The sequence below is a fragment of the Hipposideros armiger genome, unplaced genomic scaffold, assembly GCF_001890085.2.
Source record: "Hipposideros armiger isolate ML-2016 unplaced genomic scaffold, ASM189008v1 scaffold_482, whole genome shotgun sequence".
Lineage (NCBI taxonomy): Eukaryota > Metazoa > Chordata > Mammalia > Chiroptera > Hipposideridae > Hipposideros > Hipposideros armiger.
In genome coordinates this window covers 429,840-452,949 of record NW_017731832.1, presented here as the reverse complement: position 1 = coordinate 452,949, position 23,110 = coordinate 429,840, and the positions used below count along the sequence as shown (strand labels likewise).

Below are 23,110 nucleotides of genomic sequence, written 5' to 3'. Positions count from 1 at the left end.
CAGCCTACCGCCGGCGACTCACAGCATCCCAGCTCCAGGTTGAGCTGTTATTCAGCATCTTAGCTGTAGAGGACAGTGTCTCTGGCCCTCATATGTGGGATCCGAACCGGAGCCCTCTGGCGTCCCAAGCCAGTTCTTAACCATCATGCCACTCGGCCGGCCCCAGGGGGATCACTTCTTAAAACATATAAACGTCTAACCACTATGCTGTACACCTGAAGTTAATATAAAATAATATTGAATATCAAGTGTAATTGAAAAAGTTTAAAAAGTGAGGGAAAAGGTGAAGGGGAGCAAGAGGTCCAAATTTCCAGGTATAAAACAAATAAGTCATGGGGATGATTTTAATGTACAGCATAGGGAAAATAGTAATATTGTGATAGCATAGTATGGTGTCAGATGGTTGCTGGACTTTTACCATGGTAATCACTTCTTTAGGTCTATAAATGTTGAATAACTATGGTATACACCTGAAACTAATATAATATTGTGTGTTAGCTATATTTTAATAAAAATCTGTAAAAAAAACATTTAGGTGGGCAGTTTCTAGTCAGTTATATGCCAAACCACTTTCTTTTTAACCTGGACTGCCCTACACATGTGTTTTTTATTGTTATTGTTTTATTTCCTGGCTTCTTCAGAGGTTAGAGTTTGCTTTACCATCCCGGCTTTAGTGAGAACCCAGCTCCAGCCCACTTCCTCCCCGCCACCCACTCCAGCAGCCCCTGCCCTCACTGGCAAACCAGGTAGAAAGCTCTGGTGAAGAGATTTAAACCTCTGACACACAGCTGCCACTGCTATTCCTTCTGATACTTGAGCAAACAGAACTCCCTAGGAGCCACAGTCCCTGTGCCATGTAGTCAATGCTTAATCAAGTTTTCACACCGAGACCCTGCCTCTCTGAAAAAGAGGCTGGTGCTTTCCAAGCATTAGGGCAGAATGACATCGACAAGTTTGAATTGGGATTCACCTTTGCCAAGGCAAATTCAAGTGAAAATAAAGTATGGGATTGTTTGTACTTTATTAAAGGATATGTTCTGGAAAACCTTACATAATTTAAAAACTCCATTTTGTGTGTGTGTGTGTGTGTGTGTGTGTGTGAGTGTATTAGATGTATTATGCATAATATATAATTTATATATAAACCACATAATATAAATAATTAAAAATACATGAAGATTATTTTATATATGCTTTTAAACATACTTTTCAGCATAGTCCTTTTTAATTTGGGGGAATTTGCTTTTTTTCAGATGTTGGGCACAAAGTGAAATGACACTTAACCATTCCAATTTGTATAATCCAGATGCTCTCAAAATGCAACTACATAAAATATGCACATTTGAAAATCCTTCTTTTTCTTGATTTTAGGTTCCTATTAATTCGTTTAAAAGAATTTTGTGGAGAATTTCTCAAGAAAAAACTTCATCTCTCTAATTGTGTGGCCATTCATAGCTTAGCTCACATGTATACCCTGAGCCAGCTCGCTCTGAAAGCTGCCGACATGATCCGGAGAAATTTCCACAAAGTAATTCAGGACGAGGAGTTTTATACTTTACCTTTCCACCTCATTCGAGACTGGCTGTCGGACTTGGAAATTACAGTGGATTCGGAAGAGGTTCTCTTTGAAACGGTTCTGAAGTGGGTTCAGAGAAATGCTGAAGAGAGAGAGAGGTACTTTGAAGAACTTTTTAAATTGCTCAGATTGTCCCAGATGAAACCCACTTACCTTACTCGGCATGTCAAACCAGAGCGGCTGGTGGCTAATAACGAAGTATGCGTCAAGTTAGTGGCGGACGCTGTGGAGAGGCATGCCCTGAGAGCCGAGAACATACAGTCTGGCACGTTCCAGCACCCCGCTTCTCATGTTTCATTGTTACCTCGCTATGGGCAAAACATGGATGTGATCATGGTTATTGGAGGCGTGTCAGAAGGGGGAGACTATTTAAGTGAATGTGTCGGATATTTTGTCGATGAGGACCGATGGGTAAACCTGCCCCATATTCATAATCACCTGGACGGACATGCTGTAGCAGTAACAGAGTCCTATGTGTATGTTGCTGGATCAATGGAGCCAGGGTTTGCTAAAACTGTGGAAAGATATAACCCCAATTTGAATACGTGGGAACACGTTTGCAGCCTAATGACCAGGAAGCATTCTTTTGGGCTAACAGAAGTCAAAGGGAAACTCTACAGCATTGGAGGACATGGCAACTTTAGTCCTGGCTTTAAAGATGTAACTGTTTATAATCCCGAGCTTGATAAATGGCACAACTTGGAATCGGCACCAAAGATTCTCCGAGATGTCAAAGCACTGGCCATTGAGGACAGGTTTGTGTACATCGCCGCCCGGACTCCTGTGGACCGGGACACCGAGGACGGATTAAAGGCTGTAATTACTTGCTATGATACGGAGACGCGACAGTGGCAGGATGTGGAGTCATTGCCACTGATTGACAATTACTGCTTTTTCCAGATGTCCGTGGTTCACTCAAACTTCTATCAGACAGCATCATGCTGTCCCAAGACTTATTCTCTAGAAAATGAAGAGGCAGTAAGGAAAATTGCCAGCCAAGTTTCCGATGAGATCCTTGAAAGCTTACCTCCAGAAGTCCTGAGCATCGAAGGAGCAGCCATTTGCTATTACAAAGATGACGTTTTCATCATTGGAGGCTGGAAAAACAGTGATGATATTGATAAGCAGTATCGGAAAGAAGCCTACCGATACTGTGCTGAGAGAAAGAGGTGGATGCTCCTTCCTCCCATGCCGCAGCCTCGCTGTAGGGCCACGGCTTGTCACGTGAGAATCCCATACCGGTACTTGCATGGCACACAGAGATATCCTATGCCTCAAAACTTAATGTGGCAGAAGGACCGGATCAGACAGATGCAAGAAATACATCGGCATGCCCTAAACATGCGGCGAGTGCCAAGTTCTCAGATTGAATGCTAGGTTCTCTAATACGTGCAGCTTATAACAGTTATACCAGTTTTGTGAGGCTGAAGATATCCATCCAGACTGTTACTTGAAAAAGTGTGTCGATAACTTATTTTCTACCTGAACGGATTATTGCCCCATAGAAAGGAAATATAGCTGAAAAACTGCAGAGTGGGAAACTCAGTTCAACACGTGGTAATATTTTGTTAGCTTGCAATCTTTTTCTGTCTTTGGTTTCTGTGTATGTGCTAGCTAAGTGAGATTTTTTTTTTTTAAAGATTTTATTGGGAAATTGGGGGAGGGGAACACACAAGTAGCTGTCCTTTGGTTCCTCAGTATAGTTGTGGAGGACGTCGCTTCACAGGCCCACGTTGGTATTATCATTGCACTCTTCCCGGGTGAGGCAGTCACTCCCCTGCCATTGGATGGCCGCTCAGGACGGCTCTTGGCAGCTGTTGGCAGCTCACCCTGGCTGCTGGCCACTCACGCTGGCTCCCAGCCACTCACTGTAGCCTACGCTGTCACCGGCGACTCACCGCTGCCCAGCTCCAGGTCGAGCTGTTGTTCACCATCTTAGCTGTAGAGGACAGTGTCACTGGCCGTAATGTGGGATCCGAACCCCGGCCCTGCTGCTCAGAGCTGGCGTCCCAAGCCAATTCCTAACCAACGCGCCACTCGGCCAGCCCAGTAAGATCTTTTTAAAGACAAGTGGGAAAACCAGGTGGTGGTTACTTGGCTGTTTTTCTGCCAAGAAGTTATATCTCCTTTGTCTTAGGGACTTATGTTTTGAACATGCTTTGAACACCAATTTTATTTGCACATTTACTTTGATACTCCTTTTCATTTTTTTCCTGAATGGTTGGTTTTGAAAAGATCAGAACTTATGCATTAGCCTTCCTTTGCAGGAGGTATGTGCAATAGACTGAAATTTGAAGGGAAAAAAAGCACAATATTTCAGCAAGATGATTTCAGAATGTTTGCATTGGTATTTTGTTGTTTATATAGAAATACTGTTTTCTCTCTAAAAGAGATCACTGATAAGAAATTTGTGACTGGCACATGCATTTTGAATATTTTTCATTTCTTTAGCAATTGACTTAACGACTTCAAGCCATTTCTCTGAGATGATGGTAGTTGGCAAGAGTATTGATGTTTAGCTGATTGATTGAATACAGAGGACATTATATATATATGTGAAATTTGTTTCTCTAAGAAGAGAAATATTATTAGTATAGACTGAGAAATCAAAGGCATTAAAAAAATTTAAAACGCTTTTTTCCAGGAGTTGCAGGCTTATTTGAGGATAAGTTAATCAGTGTAAATAATGCCTATGACAATCGACACTCGATGCCTTCAGTTTTAAATTTTGCTCTAATGCATTGTATAGAATCCTCCCCATTCCTTTCTAAAAGAAACTTTTCTCAAAATGGGAAGGCAATAGCAATTTAGAGAAATGTTACTAAAGAGAAGCCTTATTATTTCTCAGCCCCAATTGTTATAATGTCTTATCCAGTTGCCCTGGACTTTAATTGAAACTCTACCTGAGCCAAAAATACCAAATTTAAGTGCATAATTCTGGCTCTTAAAAAAGCTGTAGTTAGCTTTTATTTATTTTTATGTATTCTTCTGATTCTCTTACACACTCCCAAGCTTTATACGAATTAGCACTCAGGTTGATTCTTTTAGCACTCAGTTAACTCCTGCTCCTACTGTTTGCAGTGTGGGTCTAGTATATTTTCCTTGTTTCTTTCAGACTATCTCTACCTTCTTAGACATTCCAGAATACTGTTCTAGAAGTTGAATTTTAAGTGCAGTGATTTTTTTTCTTTCCCTACTCCATTAGAGTTAACCTCCTTATTAGTTGTATCAAACATCAAAAGAAAAAAGTACAACTAGAAATTTTGGCTCTCAATTGGCTGCAAAACTATTAATGTTTAGCCCTTGAACTCTATACTAAGAACTTCCCTAAAATGTCTAAATTGGCATCCCTGCGTAGGACCAAGTGTTTCAATAAACATGTTGGAAATTTGCTTTAAAACCATTTTAGACTGGGGTTGGGGTAGGAAACTACAAGTCATATTTCTATATGAGGACATATTTCCTTACCCCATCTCTACTATTTTCTCAATTTCCATGTATTTGTATTTTAATAAAAGCCATTGGATTCTGAGAAGTGCTAATTCTTAGTTGTGAGAGGTCTATGCAAGTCAGACAGAAAAAAGCTCCTTGAATGAAGTCCTCAGTTCTCTCTGATAGACTGCTAGCAAACTTCCTTTTCTTCGTGGTGGTTAAGGAATTTAGTAGCTCACTAGGACACCAGTTTCTTTCCAGAAGAGTGTGATGTAAGGATTTTGGGTTTCTTTTTTTGTCGTAGGGTTGTTTTCTGAGACAATCATTACTAATTTATTTGGAGGGTTGTCTTTATTTCACAAAATGTGGTAGAAATTATAAATCGTAAGATTTAGGTATAATCTGGTTTTGAAAACTTGATTGAAATTGTTGTTTTTTAACCCAGCAGGCAGCCTAGGCCATGGGTGAAAAGAAGGGGGTAAGTCCTTCCTTGCATGATGATGTGTGCAGGTTTTCCTGACTACTGAATTTCTAATTTTCATATTTGAATTCACACGTGTGACTTCACATCAATAACTTATGTTTCTGAGGTATCCGAACTAACTTGTTAATCAGGAAAGAAACCAGATTTGCTTAAATCTGTTCAAGGCTGACATTCTGAAATTTTCAACTGGAAATAACTTCCTGGCGTATTTGGAAAGGTTCTGATTATGACCAGCCTAAAATGGCTGTTTGGGAAAGAAATTTCCTTTTTTGATGAAAACTTAAAGATTGTGCTTGATAATTTAAGCAGTTAAAAAGACAGCTTTAAAATGTATTTAAGCAAACTTTAAAATTTTTTTTTTGGTTTTGTGGAACGCAGAGAGGAATTGATTATACAAAAAGTAATAACAATACATAACTTTGAATGAAGCTGCTTTTGTCTCATAACGGATATCTTTTAACTATACTTACCCACTATGGTTAAAAAAAAATCAGTGGTATATATTGAGAATGTCAGTCATGAGCTTACTGTTTAAGTATCTCACAGTTATTTGCATGATTAGTCTTGTGTATCTTGGTATTCAACTTTGCTTTTGCTGTGCCAATTCAAAAATCTTTTTCTAAAAAAAGTTCAGAATTCATTGACATCAGTTTTGTTTCGATCAGTTGGTTTTGTATAGTAGTTCTGGGACCAAAACATTTTAACATACCGACTTTTTAAATATAGAACAGATGTTTGGAGCTGGAAAGACAGTGTTTATGGAAGATTTGTGTGCTTTTATATGTTAAACTCTTTAGGCTGCTGGTAAGGCAGTTTCTAGGGCACACTTTTTTCCTCTTCATGTTTCTTGACTAGTGTAGCATGTGGTGTGTTTAAATACTTTATTCTCTGCTTCATAATTCTAATATGAACACTATACTGTAGGTAGACAGGTAAGCTAAATTGTGTATTTTAGTTACTTGGCCTAATGAAGCATAACTAAAGGGACTCTTTTTGTACTTTCCTCAAGTTAAGCTTAAATAAAAAGTGTATATTGGCCAACTTTTGTGTCCTTGGAAAACATACAGAATTGTGAAGCAAGTTCTCTGCATACACTAGAAAAATAGGGTGCTGATAGGTTGCTGTTTAACTGTAGTATATTTGAGAAACAGTTCAGTCTCCTTTTTTAACTGTTAAACAATTGGCACAGTTCATCACTCCAGTTTATTACTTTCTTGAGAATAGTCCATTTTTGTTTTTGTTACAATGCTTACATTATAATGAGTTCTGGTCATTGGAAACAAAAGAGCTCATAGTTGAGTGATGTGATACAATAACAATAACATAATATAGTAGTCATTTTGCTTCGAGGAATTTAGATAGCCAAATAACTGCTATTTGTTGCTTACCTTTGTAGGGCTTTTGTCTTACGCTATATGACCATTACTGCGAATTTCTGACAGTGAAGCACATATAGTAGAGCACTTGCTGTTAACTTGATCCTCCTGCATAATGCACTCGTGCAAAGTAGTGCTTGCTAGATGTTTGAAGATCTTAGGATCCCTGTGCTAGGGCTCATTGAGTTATCTGTAAAATAAATATGTAGTTCAAGCTGATATACAGTGAATTTTGGGGGCCAGCAGTATCCAAGCTCCTACTTTACTGAAAGTATAATTGTGACTATCTCCCGTCAGTCAGAGGAGATGTGGAATTTAGGACACTTTGAGACATTGCATTGTAAAATAGCTTGTTTTATGTTTCTAAAGCTATCTTGTTCTGTGTTAAATCATCTCAATGTAAGTTTTAAATAAATGTATTTCATTAGAGCTGGTTTGCACTGTGTGATTATTATTATTTTCATTTTTAAGTATGCACTGTTGCTTTCTACCTTCCCTCTTACTCCCTCATTCATCCAACCCTTGGCTCCCTTAAGTTGAACATTTTCCAATACTCTTAAAAGTTTAAACACTCCATTTATTTAAAAAAAGAATTAATCCTTATTGCTTAGACTTTTTATTAGCTAAATGAAGAGGCTCATACAGGTAGGGTACTTGTTGAAGCGGAGTACTTTACTTCTTCTCGCAGTGCTAGTGCTGTGAAGTTGTCCCTTCTAGCTGCGTATTCCCCAACATTGGCCAGCCCTGGTACCACACAGCAGCTCAGAGCACTGCGGTATATACTCATGTCATGAGCATCATACCACTCGTCGGTCTTTTCATCATAGCACTCAACATTAAAAGTGGTGGTAAAGCCATTAAAGCCACCCACCACAAACAAGAGGTCGTCTACCACCTCGATGCCAAAATTGCTACGAGGATTAAACATAGTGGGGATCGTGCGCCAAGTGTTAGCCACGGGGCTGTAGGCTTCTGCACTCCTGAGTCGATTGGCTCCATCAAAGCCGCCTACCTGTGGACAGCAAAGGAAAATGATTGACTGTTAAGCTCTGCTTCTGTTCACCTAGGAGGCCCTTTTAGGGGAGGACCAGTGATTTCAGACCTCCCTCTTCCACTATCTTCCATGAAAAAAAGCTTGTCAGATGCTTACCAACAGTAGCGTAAAGCTATTTACTAATTGAAAATCAAGGGGTATCGTCTCTGTGGTGGTACAAGATAAACTCACCGCATAGACGTGTTCTCCATAAGCAATGACACCTATTCCACTCCTCCTGCTTCTCATGGGTGCTATGACGGTCCACTGATTACTCTCAGTGTTGTACACTTCTGCTGTAAACAGGCACTCGTTTCCATTAAACCCACCACATATATAGACCTGTGTGAAGACAGTTCCAAGATTACGAAAACCGTTTCCTCTGGGGAGTGGAAAGAAAGGGCGTGTATACCTGGGGTGCCAAAAAAATGTATACAAGTGGACACTTAGGTCAACGTTGCTCAAGCAGTAGTTCGCCATAATCAGAAGTGTCTGGACATTGATGGTAACCACTTTCAGCATCTCTTGTCATTGCAGAAGTCAAACGTGACTTGTATTCATCTTTTGTTATCGGTATAGATTATTACAATGGTAATAGTTTTTTTCCTTTCTTAAAATGTGTGTACATTTTTTTGGCACCCTCTGTATATGGTGGTGGTGGTGGTGGTGGTGGGGACACTTTTGGTACCAGTCTGTACAATCTGAGTTTCTTTTTTCCACATGTGCATGCACTGCTTTTTTAGTAAGTAAAATAAGCAAAGATAATTGCAAGGGGCCACTTAGTTATCTGACAGACTTAGTACTACAGAGTTGAGTACTGCCACTTCTGTTTTCCATCCACCCCAGAAAAACAAAGAAGAGCATTCATTATTTCTGGGCTTGTTTGCATTCACATCTCCTGCACCCCCCCACCCCCGAGTCTTACCTTTTCATAGAGTGTTGTGGCACTGGCATCACTCCTCTGTTCATGCATGGGGGCAATGAGTGTCCATTGATTGGTCTCTGGCTCATAACGTTCAGCAGTGTTAAGACGCACATAGCCATCAAACCCTCCCATGGCATAAATAAAATTGCTGAGGACTGTAACGCTGACATAGCAACGTCTGGAGTGCATTGGGGCCACCTGATGCCAAGTTTTCTTGACTGGGTCAAAACGCTTAACACTATTGAAATAGTCTACGCTATCAAACCCCCCAATGATATAAACATAGCCTTTCAAATAGGCTGCCCCGTGGTAGGCACGGGGACTCTCCTCCTCACAAGTCACATTCACCCATCTGTCTGCTCGAGCATCATAAGCCTCAATGGCATTGGTAGGACTCCCACCACTCCAGCCACCAATTGCAAATAGGATGGCGTAGGGCAGGCGGGGCCTGGTGAGTGGGTTGGTAAAGTCAGAATTAGAGGGTCCATTCATGTTTAGGTCATACATGGCCTTTAGGGCATTGATGATGACTGGCTTGCATTCCTCGCTGTCTTTGACATAGTCATTCATCTTAACATTGTTCATGAAGTACTCAGCATGCATTAGGGCCAGGCGAACCTAAGAAGGAAATGCAGAAAATCATTTAGGTGAGGTGAGGGTGCCTGGAAAACCCATATCCTTAATCCCATTTTATAGTCTACCTTTGAATTACAGTAGGGTCATATTTTGCTTTGTTTTTGAAATTTACAACTCACAGTTTAAAATATTTGTTTTTCAGAGGTGGTATAAATTTGGATACTGAGAATGAGTGAGACAGAAGACAGACACCTCAAATGGTCAGTGAGCTAGCCCATTCCTTGGCCACTGGACAGCACTATTAGACCAAAAAAAAAAAAGCTGTAGTAATTGTTCCATAATTGAATATCTATGTCTCTATAAGTAAAATAACATGAATTTGCACCAAATGGCTACAATTGAGTGCAATACTCATGGTTTGGTTACTTGTCCAACTTCTATCTTGAGTTTGGGGAACTCACAGAACAGACAAAAAGGTGAGAGGAAGACCCTCTAGAATTCTTTTGAAGGCCTTGTCCTGCTCCTTCCCCCACTATTGGAGAATTTTGGTCAAAGAATATAACTGGGGTAGAAGGAACTAGCAATGCCAAGGGCAAGGAAAATTGCAAAATTCCAGAAACCAGAAGAAGATGCCTTCTATAGAAGTACAGGTAAATACAGCCCTGGAATCTGTCAAACATTTGAATGTGGCTCTCAGGACAATCCCTCCGGGATAAATGAACCAAACATGAGCAATTAAGCACTCCACTCCACAAAATATAATTAAATTTGACCTTGGGAAGCAAAGCTGAAATATGCTGCTTCCTATTTTGGGGGTCGTGAGAAATCCATTTTAAAATGGCTTCAAATACAGCATCTTCTTGTTTGACGTTGAGCTCATCTTTCTCAATGATGTCCTTCAGTTCAGTGACGGAAAGCTCTAAAAACTCTGCTGAGACTTTCACCATCTCCTCGAAGTTGTGCAGTATGAACATGTAGGCCTTCTGCCTCAGTTCCGGGCAATAGTAGTAGTCTGTGAATTTGCAGATGCCGATACAATTATCCAAACACAGCTCCGACTTGAGGAACTCACAGCAACCCCTGACGATACCCATAATGTTAAATTGGTCTGCAGCAGCCAGCAGCTTCTCCACGTTGTCCGGAGTGATAGGAACGGTCCTGGTGTACGCATATTCAATAATTAGCTTCATCATGTCGGGGGAAATGCCAGGAATGTTGTATACCTTCTTTTCAGTGTTGTTCCAGCCACTTGTAAACAAAGCTCTGAAAGAAAGAAAGAAAGAAAGAAATTGACAGCCACCGAAACATTTCTCTTTGGATTGCCATGCCCTCCCCTACCTTTTCTTGTTGAGAGTTTGGACATTTTCCAAAGAGTGCACAGTGAGTATATTGGGAATAAAGTGGGGTGGGGAAGGGGAGGGCAGACTGTGCTTTATACAGTGGGCAAGAGAACCTTTCCAAGAACTTTGACTTTGGTTGCTCTTATCCTCCTCATGATAACGAGGCCCTTCCCGCACTTTGTGAATGAAGAAATTGGGATCTAGAGCTGGGAGTAAGACCCAGGTCTCCTCTGGCCCAACCCATTGCCCACCAAATTCTACCTTGCTTAATTAAGGAAATTAAACTTGAGCAATACACTTTTTAAATAAGTATTGTTCAGTCAACACAGGTTCATAACCTAGTCACTTCTGCTACCTCCTTGGTCCAAACCACTATCTCTTGCCTAGATTATTAGCAGTCACCTCCTAACTGATCTCCCTGCTTCTGCTCTTGACACCTCCAGAGTTTAGCCTTATCTCAGTCACCAGAGTGTTCCTCTTCCACTCAAAACCTTCCACTGACTTCCCTTTTTACTCAGAGTAAAATACAGTCTTTACCAGGGACTACAAAAGTCCCCTGAGATCCGGACCAGTAATACCTCTCTGAGGTATCTCCCTCCGCCTTCCCCCTCACTCATTCCAGCCCTGCTGGCCTTGCTTTCCTTGAACCACCAGAGATGCTTCCATCTTTGGTCCTTGTACCTGCTGTTCCCTCTGCCTGGAAGGCTGCCCCACACCTTTATGTTTCTCCCTCCTCCCCTTGAAGTCGTTGCTCAAGTATTACTTTGTCAGCAAAGGGATAATCCTATTTAAAATTGCCACCCACCAATCCCTAGTTTCCTTGTTTTCTTAGAACTTATGATCTGATATGTATTTGATTTATTTAATGCCTATTATTTCTACCAGAAGGTAAGCTTCATGAGAACAGAAATGTTTATCTCTTTATTCATTGGTTTATTTCCAGTACCTACTATAGTGCCTGTCACAAAATGAGCACATTAAATAAATATTGAATGAATAAAAGACTACTATTCCACTACGTAGACAGATACTTTTCTAGGTGTTGAACAAGACAGAATTCCCTGCCCTAATATACTTTGCTTCCTTTTTCTAGGAGGTTTAAGGGAATATGGGCATAGAGATATAATCTTCTTTAGAGCAGGGGTCTGTAAACCTACAGCCTCTGAGCCAAATTCCACCCACCTCTTCTTTTTGTACTGCCACGAGCTAAGAATGTTTCATACATTTTTAGATGGAGGGGGAATGAAAAGTATGTTTTGACACCAGGAAATAATAAATTCAAATTTCAGTGTCCATAAATAATTTTATTGGAAACAGCCATGCCTTGTCATTTAGTATTGTTTATGGTTGCTTTTCCACTATAAAGGCAGAGTGGAGTAGTTGCGACAGACTGTTTGGCCTGCAAAGCTTAAAACATGTACTATTTGGACTTTTTGTAGACCTAGGTGAATGAGAATTTTTAGCAACAGGTGAGACGCATTTGTTATATCTTGATTGGAATTGATTACTCAAACATTTTCAGCTCGTGAACAAAAGAGCCCTTCCACTTCCTGGGTTACAATGGTTTGGGCTCAAACTCCCTTTTTCTTCTGATAAATTTGCCAGGTTTCTTTCCCTTCATCCCCATTCCCATTCCCTCAATCCTTGTTAATTTATCACCCTGTCTGAGCTCATCTCTACTGGGATGGGGCGTAGGAGTGGCTGAAGTGGCACTGTCATCTAGGTTTAAGGAGGAAACCCAGTATGTGTGCCCAAGCTTCCCAAAGGTTGGTTTGAATGAGAAGCAAAGGAAAACAGCGGCTGGCCCACCCATGGTTGCTTGAAATCTAATTGAAAACCAGAGAGAAGCAGCTCTGGCCCAAGTTGTGCCTTTTCAGAAGACAAAGGAGCCAGGCTACAGGAGTCCAGAACTTGGGCAGTTTCCCTAAACTTAAGAAGATGGGGTGGGAAACATGAAATGAACCAAAACGTCTCAAAATGAGCCCAATTCCCCCTCTGGCTTAGTTTGGCAACCCTGTTATACCTAAAGTAGGAACTGCAGCTACAGAGGATGTTCTTGTGGGCATTGAACTCAAAGCCATTGACCTTGATGACCACGTCGCAGAGCTTGCCCTCTAGCCTAAGCTCATTGAAGATCTCACAGGTCATCGCACTCATCTTCCTCTCCATGTGAGGCTGGTGGAAACGTGAGGAGGCCGCCATGCTCTCCATGTCCATTGCACCCTGGGACCAGCCAAGAGAGAGGCTGTTCTCCTAGGGGTGTTGGGGAGGGTTGTGGGGGGCCCCTTTAGCCAGCTGTCGCTCCTTTTCCCTACTACATCTTTCATATAGGGCCCATCAGGCAGCCCAAGTTCCAGAATCCTCGGCCGGCAGTGAGATCACTCTCAGGATTGTGCTCTCAAGTTCTGGAACCTTCCTGTCCCTGTCCTCCCTCACCCCCTCCCCCACCACACTGTTGAGCTGAAGATCACCCCACACCTCCTCCTTTGTCCCTGTACCCAGAGCAGGACTGTGACCACCAACACCATGTAAGAGTTTTGATTAATTCTGGTTCCTGTTCCCACTTCAGTTGCCCAGTTCCATAGCATCCATCTACCTTCTACCATTGCTCCACCCTTGGCTCCTCAGACACCGAGTTCAAGGAAACCAAGTCAGAAGAGGCAGAAGGGAGAAGTCAAGCTAATTAGAATTTCATTCTGACCCAGCTGTCTAGGGCCTTCCTGCTCTCGGGACATGAGGTAGTCACTCATTTTCTTCTGATGAGGAGCGGTCTGTTAAGGAAGCACCATCCGGGTGTCACTTAATGGCTCGGTCACATCCCCTCCCAACCTGCGGCTGTTTTTGTCATGCCAACTGTAAGCCTGGAAATGCCGACACTTGCTAGGATTTTTGCTCTAGGAAAAGTGGCACTCAGTAACCACAACTCGTTGGGACCCTCACCCTCCTCAACACAGAGCCCTCAGCCACTGTCTTCCGCTAGCGCGCCGGTGTTCCCAGAGCGCCAGCCTCTCCGGGGCTCCCCTGCTGCCGGGGCCCGCGGCTCCCCCGCCTTCCCCGCGCCGTCCCTCTTGCCTCAGGCGGGGACGACGCAAGCGCAGTGCGGCCGCGGGGGGCGGTCTTTGTACCGGCATCGCCCAACCGGCTGCGAACACCATGGCGGAAGAGGTGAGGCGTATGGAAGCATCAGGAGTAGCGCGGTCCTCGATCCCCCAGGCGCTCCGAGACCCCCAGTGGGCCATCTCGGCCCGGCTGCGCCACACTGGCCAGTAGATGCTCCTGGCCCGGCCGGAGCCCCCGCTCCGTCCCCTGTGCCCCCGACCCGGCCTCTCAGGGTTGCCCGAGCGAGCCCCGGGCTGCCCTTGGGCTCAGCGGCGGTGCCAGAGTCAGCCGTTCTCTCGGGTTTTGGGACAGGTGAGCATCCTGAAGAAGGCCACGATCCGGATGCGGCAGCCCGGGCGGGTGCTGGAGATCGTAAGCGCCCTCCGCAGAGGCGGGGGAGACCGTTTACAGGTACTGCCGGGGCGAGGTGGGGCCGGCGGGTCGGGGGCGGCTGGGGCGGCGTCCTGCCCGTGTGCCTTCCCGCGTTGCTGCAGAGCCCTGCAAGGCCTCAGCCCCTAGAAATGGCCAGGGGCCGAGGGCGAGCAGGTTGGTTCGCCTGTTTTGCCTTGCTGGCCCACCTGCCCTACAACTTAGAATTCTCAGTAAGGTCTTTCTGCTTCCTCTAATTAGACAGAAAGCACCCACACCAGGCCCTGGAGCCTTATTCTCCAAACTAGCCCAGGTCAGCGGGCTCCCCAGGAAGTTGCAGATGTGGCGATGGGTCATAAAGGTGGAGGCACCCTAGGAAGCGCCCAGGACATTGAGATGGGGGTAGTGAAAAAAGACAGAGGAGTTCTGATTCTTCAGTTCCCATCCACAACCCCTCTAAGACGCCGGGCCTCCTCAGGGTTCGCCCGGTACTAACCAGGATTAGTTCTTCCTTCCCTCTTTAACCCTCCCTAATGCCCCCAGGGCTTTGCCAACAGACTGGGCACTGAGCTCTTTCACTTTCATAATTATCTCCCCAGCCTGACACAGGGCCACACCAGAAGGAGCCTATCTAGGCATCATCTCTGTTTTGCATTTTAGGTCATTTCTGATTTTGACATGACCTTGAGCAGGTTTGCATATAATGGAAAGCGATGCCCTTCTTCCTACAGTAAGTCACATACTAGTTTGCTTTGTTGGACTTGACAAGATGTCTACGGGGCCACTGAAAGGAGCTTTGTTTTTGCAGATATTCTGGATAACAGCAAGATCATCAGTGAGGAGTGCCGGAAAGAGGTAGGTTACTCCCTTTCTTTGCTCAGAAATGGCTATCATATATTACTTCAGTGGTTCTTGGTTAGCATCAAAGATTCCAGGATAGAGACGTTAGAAGATTATTATTTTTTTAATTTATTTTTACTCAGCTGAAGCAAGTCTTAATACACTGGGACGGCTTTTCCTTATTGGCTAAGACATATGATGATTGATGGTTAGAGTATGGATATTATGCTCACTGCTAGCTATAGAGTCTACAAGAGACTTCAGTGTTTGTTGTTTAACCTTCCCACAACTCCGAGAGGTGGACAGACCATTATTATCCCCATTTAACAGATGAGAAAACAGGTTTGGAGAGGTTGGGCAACTTACCCAAGGTCATACAGCCAAGATGCAGAATTTGGCTGTATTCTATCCCAGACTCTTTCCACTGCATTATGCTCTTTCCTTGATAATATAATTTTCTTGGTAAAGCAGCAGGTCTCAACAAAGACTTCTGAATTAATGTCAAAATACAATAACTCTCATTTTCATAAAATGCATACAAATATTGTGAAGTGATTCCTGTAGCCTTGGAGTTAATTTTATTTTGCTCCATGTACATCCTGTCAGTGTCCCCTTTGCCAGAGCAGAGCCACGCTAGCTGCGCATTTCTCTGCATGTTGCTGAGCTCTTGCTGCTGAATAACTACATCATTTAGTTCCACTTTGTTATGAAATTCACTAAATTGCATACTAAGTGGTCTGTTGGTCTGTCGCATTGGTCAGCTCTTCCAATACTCTGTCATGATTACTCGGTATTAATATGGGCAGTGGATTATAGATAGCTCTTATATTTCTAAAACCTGTCTCTCTGGGGATGCCACTTGCAGCTTAAGGTGGGTTCTGGCTCCACCACTGATTGCCTTTAGCAAGTCACTTCTTTGAGTTCCTCACATCCCTGATCTTATCAATTTCCAGGAAGCTGCGTCCACAAATAAGACAGTAGGTTTGATTGCCCTCTCTAGGATAAAGAAGCTAGAGAAAACTAAGGTTTTTGGTGTTGATGGGCTCCTGAAGAAATTAATCAAGCAAAGTTTATGTATAAAACCTTTAAAAAAAATTATTTTCTTCTATTGAGTTCTATTGTACTCTTAGAAAAATGTTCTTACACCCAAAAAAACCATACACATTGAGAACTTTCATACATTTCAGGAGCTTTCTTCCCTTGTCAGTGTGTAATCTTTGCACTTAACCCTGTTTTGGACTGATGGTCAGGGACTCCATTTGATCTTATAATATTCCAAGACCATACATATATTAAAGTTAAAATTCTTTATCCAGTCAATTCCCATTTTTATTGGGCACTGTTACTGACTGGCCCTGTGTGACACATAATCCCTCCCCAGAGGGTGGAAGGTTCTGGCATGTGGAAGGAAACCTTAGCCAGAGAAGGCACCTGTAGATGCCCGTGAAGTGGATCACCTGATGTTGGCAGTGTGGTGGAGGCATCCACTAATGTACTGCGTCCCAAACTATAGTTTTCTCGTTCCACTTCCATGATTTTGTGGGGTTTTTTTTGCCATATGTGTATATGACTTTTACTAAATATTTTTCTTTAAATTGACCTGCTTCTAAAAACCTGAATGTAATTTACAAAAAAGGAATAATCTTTGGGAAAGCATGAGTTTGATATGCTAGGTTTTTTTTTCTAATGACTCCACTAAATGAATCCTCTAAAACAAATGAACTACTAAAACAAAGTTTTTATCCATGTACCCCCTAAGGTTAGCTTGCCTACCCCTCGAGAAAGTGTGGGGACACACAACATTAAATCAGTTCTTACTCATTAAGCCCTGATAACTGACTGCGCTAGTAAATAACAACAACAAAATCCTAGTAACCCTCTTATCGGATAGCAAAAGCTCTTTATGTTGTTCCTTAGACCTCATTCCTGGGCGAGTGCAGTGGGATGGCCAGCTCTGTGGATCCAGTCACTCCCTTACATGAAGTGGAGTCTTCTCGGTGATTTTTTTTTTCTCCTCAGGCTAATCTGTAGGACTGTGCTGGGGAAAACTTGATAGACTAATGGCTTTTCTCTTCATTTGGATACCCCAGCTGAAAGCGCTCCTTCACCATTATTACCCAATTGAGATTGACCCACACCGGACCATCGAAGAGAAGTTACCCCATATGGTCAAATGGTAAGTGACGGTGGTGGTGAAAGCTCCTGGCCCTTGTGATGGACTGGTCTAGAAAGGGGCGTATGTCTCCCCTTTGATGAGATGACAGGCTTCCTTACCTTACTGGTTGCTTAACTGAATGCTACAGGCCTAGCTAGTAGAACAAATTGTCTAGACACACCCGGGACTACTTGTAGCTGCTGCTATAGTGGGGGCCCACCAAGAATCCCTGGAATGAGTTAGAAGCCCCTTGGTTTGGGAAAATAAGTGCTTTGGGGAGATATCCCTCCTACAGAAACCAATATCACTGGACAGAGCCCCCAGTTCTACAGAGAGTGGGGTCACAAAGGAAGGGATTCAGAAGAGCTTTGACTTTAGCAGGTAACTCACCCAGCTCTTGTCTCTCTGTTGTGTTGCTTTCTCACTATTTTTTTTTAGCTGAGCCACCCTGCCACCTGTTGGCAGCTCAGCGGCAGCTCAGCTCAGGCTGGGAATCGAACTGGCAACCCTTTTGCTCAGAGCTTGCACTCTTGAGGGAGCTGTTAACCAACTGAGCCACTCAGCCGGCCCTATTTCTTTTACGGACAGCCAGAGTCCTCCAAGAAATGGCTCTGTGGGAAAGGACGAGGCTTCCATTGGCAATACTTCCAGAGGGGACTTGGCCCTGAAAATGGAAAGATCCATTTACTTCCTTAGTGACTTGAATTTGGGGCTTTGTGGGGTGTCTGTTTCTAGGTGGACCAAAGCGCACGATTGCCTGTGTCAGCAGAAAATTCAGAAGTTTCAGATAGCCGAGGTGGTTAGAGAGTCCAATGCAATGCTTAGGTAAGTTGCTTGCTCTGGAAAACATTTGAAACTGGTTTGTGCACAAAAAAAGAAGCTGGGAAGGAGTACAGAGGAGTTCATTGCTACGGGAGTCAGAAGAGACAGCACCATGAGCACCTGAAGTGGGGAAGGTCTTGCTTTTCCTCTCTGGATATACGGAAGGGTTTTCTACCCTTGGGTGCTTCCTAGGAAGCAGCCTGCTAGTAGTGGATGTAGCATGAATGTGACCAGGGCTTCATCTCCAAGAATAAACGGCGCTAGTTAATTTTTCCCAATGGTAAAATGACTTTTGGGGTCTCCATGGCAACTGGTATTCTTTATCCGAATATGGGTGTTGATTGGCCTGGGACCCTTGATCATCAACAGGCTTCTCAGCGCAGCTCTCTCTGCTGGAGCGTTCTTTACTGGACGAGGGATGGGGAGCACATAGAGGAAGGCATGGGTGTCTGTCCTTAGGATTGTGTGTCCTAACTGGGGGAGAGAGGCTAGTTCATAAAAAACCAAGAGAGTAGAGATGTGCGCAGACTCAGTAAATGTTGGGGTGAGTTGGGGTGTTCCTCAGTCAACCTGTCCCAGAATAGCTGCCTGGCTGTGTTCTACAGTTGACCCTTGAACAACATGGGTTTGAACGTGCTGGTCTACTTATATGTGGATTTTTTTCAATAAATATACTGCTCGCCCTCCTCCAGATTTCACATCTGTGGATTCAGCCAACCGCAGATCGTAAACATTATTTTCAGTCTGGCGTTAGGAGTCCTCAGATGCAGAGGACAACTATATGCATTGTTCTATGCCATTTTATGCAAGGGACTTGAGCATCCTTGGATTTTGGTATCCATGGGGCTCTCGAAACCAGTCCCCCTTTGGATATTGAGGGACAACTGTAGTTAAATTTTTGGGGAGTCAAAAGTTATATGTGGATTTTTTACTGCTCAGCGTTGGCGCCCTTTACCCTTATTCAAGGGTCAACTGTAGTATGGAAACAATAAAAAAAAAAGTATGAGCCCATTCATAGGAAGTTCAAGGATAGGCAAAGCTAATCAGTGGTGAAACAAAGTCAAAGTAGGGGAGTGGCATTGACTGGGAAGGGGCATGAGGGAACCTTGACCTGGTTGGTAATTACATGGGTATATACGTATGTAAACGTGAATTGAGCTGAACACGTAAGGTTAGTACACTTTAACCATTTACTGCATGTATTTCATACCTCGACTTAAAATGTTGTTTTAAAAAAATCTAAAAATCATATAAGCCAAGTAGAAAGTAAAGAACAGTAGCAGAGGCCCTTTCCGAATCCATTCATGTCTTTTCAGGGAGGGATACAAGACGTTCTTCAACACCCTCGACCAAAACAACATTCCCCTTCTCATCTTTTCCGCGGGCATTGGTGATATCCTGGAAGAAATTATCCGACAGATGAAAGTATTCCACCCCAATATCCACATTGTGTCAAACTACATGGATTTTGACAAAGATGTGAGCCAGATCTCGTTTGGGCTGGGAATGGGCAAGGGGTGGGGACCACCAGCCAGGGCACTTCACCCTAAACATTAACCCTAACCTGGGGAGGAGAAGGAGGGGACGGAGGGGACGGCATGCTGGCTGCTTTGTCCTCTGGCAGTATTTATTTACTTATGCCAGCTAAAGAGAGTTACTTCTAACGGCCCCACTCTTTGGCATTTGGCCAACAGTTAGCTCCCTCCCCAGGGGTGACCCAGGCCCCATGTCTCTGTCATGAGTCATGTGCCATCCTAGGTGCTCAAGGGCTTGGGCTTTGGCTTGTTTTTCTAGAGCCAGAGGTGAGCTGCTCCAACTTACCCACGTACTATCTGCTTTCCCTTAAAACCAATGGCTGGAACCGCCATCCTTTTGGACTGTGGTTAGGACGTGACCCACGGCTGTGGCTTAGCACCCATGTGGCCTGAACAGTGCTTGTGTCACAGGCTTCATGTGACGTTTGATGGTCCCTGTTAGTTTACACCAGGTGTTCCAAACTTTGTAAAAGGCCAGGTAATAATATCCTAGGCTTTGTGGGCTATACGACCTCCGTTGCAACTACTCCACTCTCCTGTGCAGAAACGCAGCCATTGGCAAGATATAAACAAGGCGCATGGCTGTGTTCCAGTAAAACTTAATTTATAAAAATAGGCCAAGCCTGCTCCTAGTTTAGACTACAGTGAGGTTTGGGCGTTATCTGTGGCTTTCAGGATTTCCTTTCCTATGTGCCAGAGACAATGGGAAACTGGCGCCAGATGGGTCCCTATAGCCCTTCTGTCTGTCTCTCGTCTTGACTATTTAGGGCTTCCTTCAGGGATTCAAGGGCCAGCTCATACACACATACAACAAGAACAGCTCCGTGTTCGAGAACTCCGGCTACTTCCAGCAGCTTAAGGGCAGAACCAACATCATCCTGCTGGGAGACACCATGGGGGACCTCACGATGGCCGATGGGGTTCCGGGTGTGGAGAACATTCTCAAGATTGGCTTCCTAAATGACAAGGTAGGGAGGGGACCAGGGCTTCCTCCTTCGTGGCTTGCTTCTCCTTCAATTCCTGTTAACACATGCTTATCGAACACCTATGTGCTAGCCACTGCATTAAGTATGAGAGGTACAGAAGTAAGACACAAGCCATATTATTTTCCTAGGAAAACGAGATAGCCAGCGATTCACACTCTATGCTCACCACATGGCAGGTTACTGGAAATGCCAGGCCTTTCATTGGAGCCTACACTTGCCGCATGCTTACCATATGCCAGGGACATGAACCCATTTAATCCTTACAACAACCTTTTGAGTTAGTGACTGTTATACCATTTTACAGATGAGGAAACAGGTAAGGAGGTTAAGTAGCTTGCCCAAGGTGACATAGTTTAGGAAGTGGTGGGGCTGATTACCAGTCCTCCTACACCCCACCTATGAGGCGTGATTGAGATTGGAGATGTCAGTATTCAGGATGTGGGTTTATAATTCAGAGAAGAAACATACAAGAACAGACCAGGGGCCGACAAGTGAAAACAGTGTCATCTTGAGCCGGAAGGCCACCAGTCCTCACTCAGCCAGCCTGTGCCGAGGTCCCCCAGAGCACTTGAGCCTTGTGAAAATTCAGTCTAGATAGATTAGAGGTAACACCTGGTTTTTACACTTTAATCCTTGTTACTGTTCTTTTGACATTGACCCCAGGGTTAATTGTGGCTGCTGGTCCCCACTGCCATCTGCGTCTCCAAAGGGCAGGTCCCTATGACCTTGAACTCCTCTCGGGGAGCTACATCTTGAATGTGCTGCACCTGCGTACTGGAGCTGCACCTGCGGCTTGAGCCCCAGGTGCTTGAGAGGCAGAGGCAGTGGGCAGAGAGCAGGGCATTTTGAGGACTCAGCCTCCCCTCCCCCGGGCAGGTGGAGGAGCAGCGTGAGAGCTACATGGACGCCTATGACATTGTGCTGGAGAAGGACGAGACTCTGGACGTGGTCAACGGGCTGCTGAAGCACATCCTGCACCAGAGGGCCGGGTGGAGATCCACGGCTCCTGAACGCGCAGGCGTGGGGCCAGTCCCTGCAGGCCTTGACGGAGAGGGCGCCTCGCTGCGAGGCCGCCCTGCCGTGAGCCTGCTCTTCCTGGTGTGTGCAGAGGAAAGCCCAGGGCATCCAGAAGCTGCTGGATCCTCGCCCCTCCCTCCTCCTTTCCCTGTGTGTGTTCTCCAAGGCCTGTGGGAGCCCTGCCAGGTGGGAGGCAGCAAAAGCCATTCCAAGTGAACTGTGGACCTGTCGGGTGTTTGCATTCCAGAAATCATTTGGTCCAGGATTCCTTCTTTTAAACATTTTAAACATAGGAAGCTGTTCTTCAAACAAATTGAATGTGTAAAACATATCAAAATAAAAGGAAAAAACCGGAGCTGTTCTGATTTGGAGAGGGGAGCAGAGCCTGTACCCCTTGGCCCTGGAAGTGCAGGGATCTCCAAGAAGCCTCTAGGGCTCCATGGAACAGTTGGAAAACCTCCAGATTAGCCCCAAATACCCTCTGAGCACAGCCTAAATGTGTCTGTGGGGACCAGGCTGGGCAGGTGGGATGGGAAGGGTGTGTTTCTGACCTGGAATGGTTTGGCTGTATTCAGATACAGCCTTTAAACTTGAAATTCAGTTGGGTCTGGTCAGCCCTGTCTGCAGAGCCTCTTCTTTAGGTGTCCCCAAAGGGATCCATTTGGGTGTGGATTTTCCCTGGTGCCCTTGGCTTCTGTCCCTCTTGTGGGTCCAGGGTCACTAAAATGGTCGATTTAAGGGGGGCTGAGACCAGGGACCTGAAGGGAGCAGGTGCTCTGTGGCAAAGTAAAATAGAACTGGTTCATGTGCTATTATCTTGCATTATTGGGCTTTCTTTAACAGTTTCTTACCCTTTTCCCTGCTCCCTGTTAACTTGGGTGGTCAAGAACTAGCTGAATTCTGGGTTGGCCGAGTGGCTCGGTTGGTTAAGAGCTTGCTCAAGAGTGCAAGCTCTCAGTGGTTTGAGTCCCGGCCCGAGCTGAGCTGCCAACAGGTGGTAGGATGGCTCAGCTAAAAAAAAAACTAGCTGAATTCTCTAGGGTACCTTTGGAAGAAAAAATGTACACCAGTTCGCCTGGTGTTTTCTTAGCCTGTCCTCCCTCAGAGAAATTCAGTCCCTCGCCACTCGGCACACCTAGATGGCGTGCCATTTAATTCTCCCAGCAACCCCGCAGGTAGGTCTGGTGTCCAGATGGCTCAGAAAGGACCGGTAACTTGCCCGAACCCCATAGCAAGGAGCTAGAGCCAGGGTTTGAGTGTTTCTGACCAAAGCCGGGCCATGTCTGCCTGCATCATGCTGCCTGCACGTGGGTTTCCATTCGGGGCTGTTCTGTTAGGCTTGGGGGAGGGACTTACCATCTGAGACGGGATCTGTAGCCACTGTCAGACCCTGAGGTGACTTCAGAATGCTTTGGGACCAGAGAGTGTCAGTCACTGGCTGTGGGGAGACGTCACATCTCTCAGGAGATGCTGGGCAAGAAATCGGTGCTTGTGGGGGCAGTTGAGTGACCAGTTCCATCATTTTCTCTCCCAAACACCTCCTCT

At 44.5% G+C, this 23,110-nt stretch overlaps 3 protein-coding genes across 9 annotated transcripts in view; 2 read left to right on the top strand and 1 right to left on the bottom strand.

Annotated features, from left to right (window-relative positions):
- Positions 1–7,302, top strand: part of KLHL11 (kelch like family member 11) — a 12,324-nt gene extending 5,022 nt beyond the window's left edge. The window contains exons 2-3 of one of the 2 annotated variants that reach the window (XR_002126724.1): positions 1,372–3,133; positions 5,454–7,302. Coding sequence is in view for 1 of the 2 variants with exons in the window: in XM_019667114.1 (XP_019522659.1) it covers positions 1,372–2,953 (1,582 nt within the window). In the remaining variant the exon portion in view is untranslated. Of the gene's footprint in view, positions 1–1,371; positions 3,156–5,453 lie in introns of those variants that run through there. The other variant, XM_019667114.1, reaches the window with a different exon arrangement.
- A 146-nt stretch (positions 7,303–7,448) lies between these two features.
- On the bottom strand, positions 7,449–13,116 carry KLHL10 (kelch like family member 10). 2 transcript variants are annotated; one of them, XM_019667010.1, is made up of 5 exons: positions 12,828–13,116; positions 10,176–10,665; positions 8,827–9,444; positions 8,094–8,243; positions 7,449–7,880 (listed from the first exon to the last, which is right to left on the bottom strand). In XM_019667010.1, the coding sequence occupies exons 2-5, from the start codon at positions 10,593–10,595 to the stop codon at positions 7,506–7,508; spliced, it is 1,563 nt and encodes a 520-aa protein (XP_019522555.1). In that variant the 5' UTR covers positions 10,596–10,665; positions 12,828–13,116; the 3' UTR covers positions 7,449–7,505. The 2 variants fall into 2 exon arrangements, with proteins under 2 accessions (XP_019522555.1, XP_019522554.1); XM_019667009.1 differs by having other exon boundaries at positions 7,472–7,880; positions 12,766–13,116.
- A 711-nt stretch (positions 13,117–13,827) lies between these two features.
- NT5C3B (5'-nucleotidase, cytosolic IIIB) lies at positions 13,828–22,069 on the top strand. 5 transcript variants are annotated; one of them, XM_019667119.1, is made up of 9 exons: positions 13,828–13,907; positions 14,154–14,252; positions 14,871–14,940; positions 15,019–15,065; positions 17,141–17,226; positions 17,941–18,030; positions 19,344–19,506; positions 20,330–20,530; positions 21,425–22,067. In XM_019667119.1, exons 1-9 carry the CDS (start codon positions 13,896–13,898, stop codon positions 21,779–21,781), a joined length of 1,125 nt encoding a protein of 374 aa, XP_019522664.1. In that variant the 5' UTR covers positions 13,828–13,895; the 3' UTR covers positions 21,782–22,067. The 5 variants fall into 5 exon arrangements, with proteins under 5 accessions (XP_019522664.1, XP_019522663.1, XP_019522667.1 ...); XM_019667118.1 differs by having other exon boundaries at positions 13,872–14,252; positions 21,425–22,069; XM_019667120.1 differs by lacking the exon at positions 13,828–13,907 and having other exon boundaries at positions 14,183–14,252; positions 14,810–14,940; positions 21,425–22,066.
- The last annotated feature ends 1,041 nt before the right edge of the window (positions 22,070–23,110 follow it).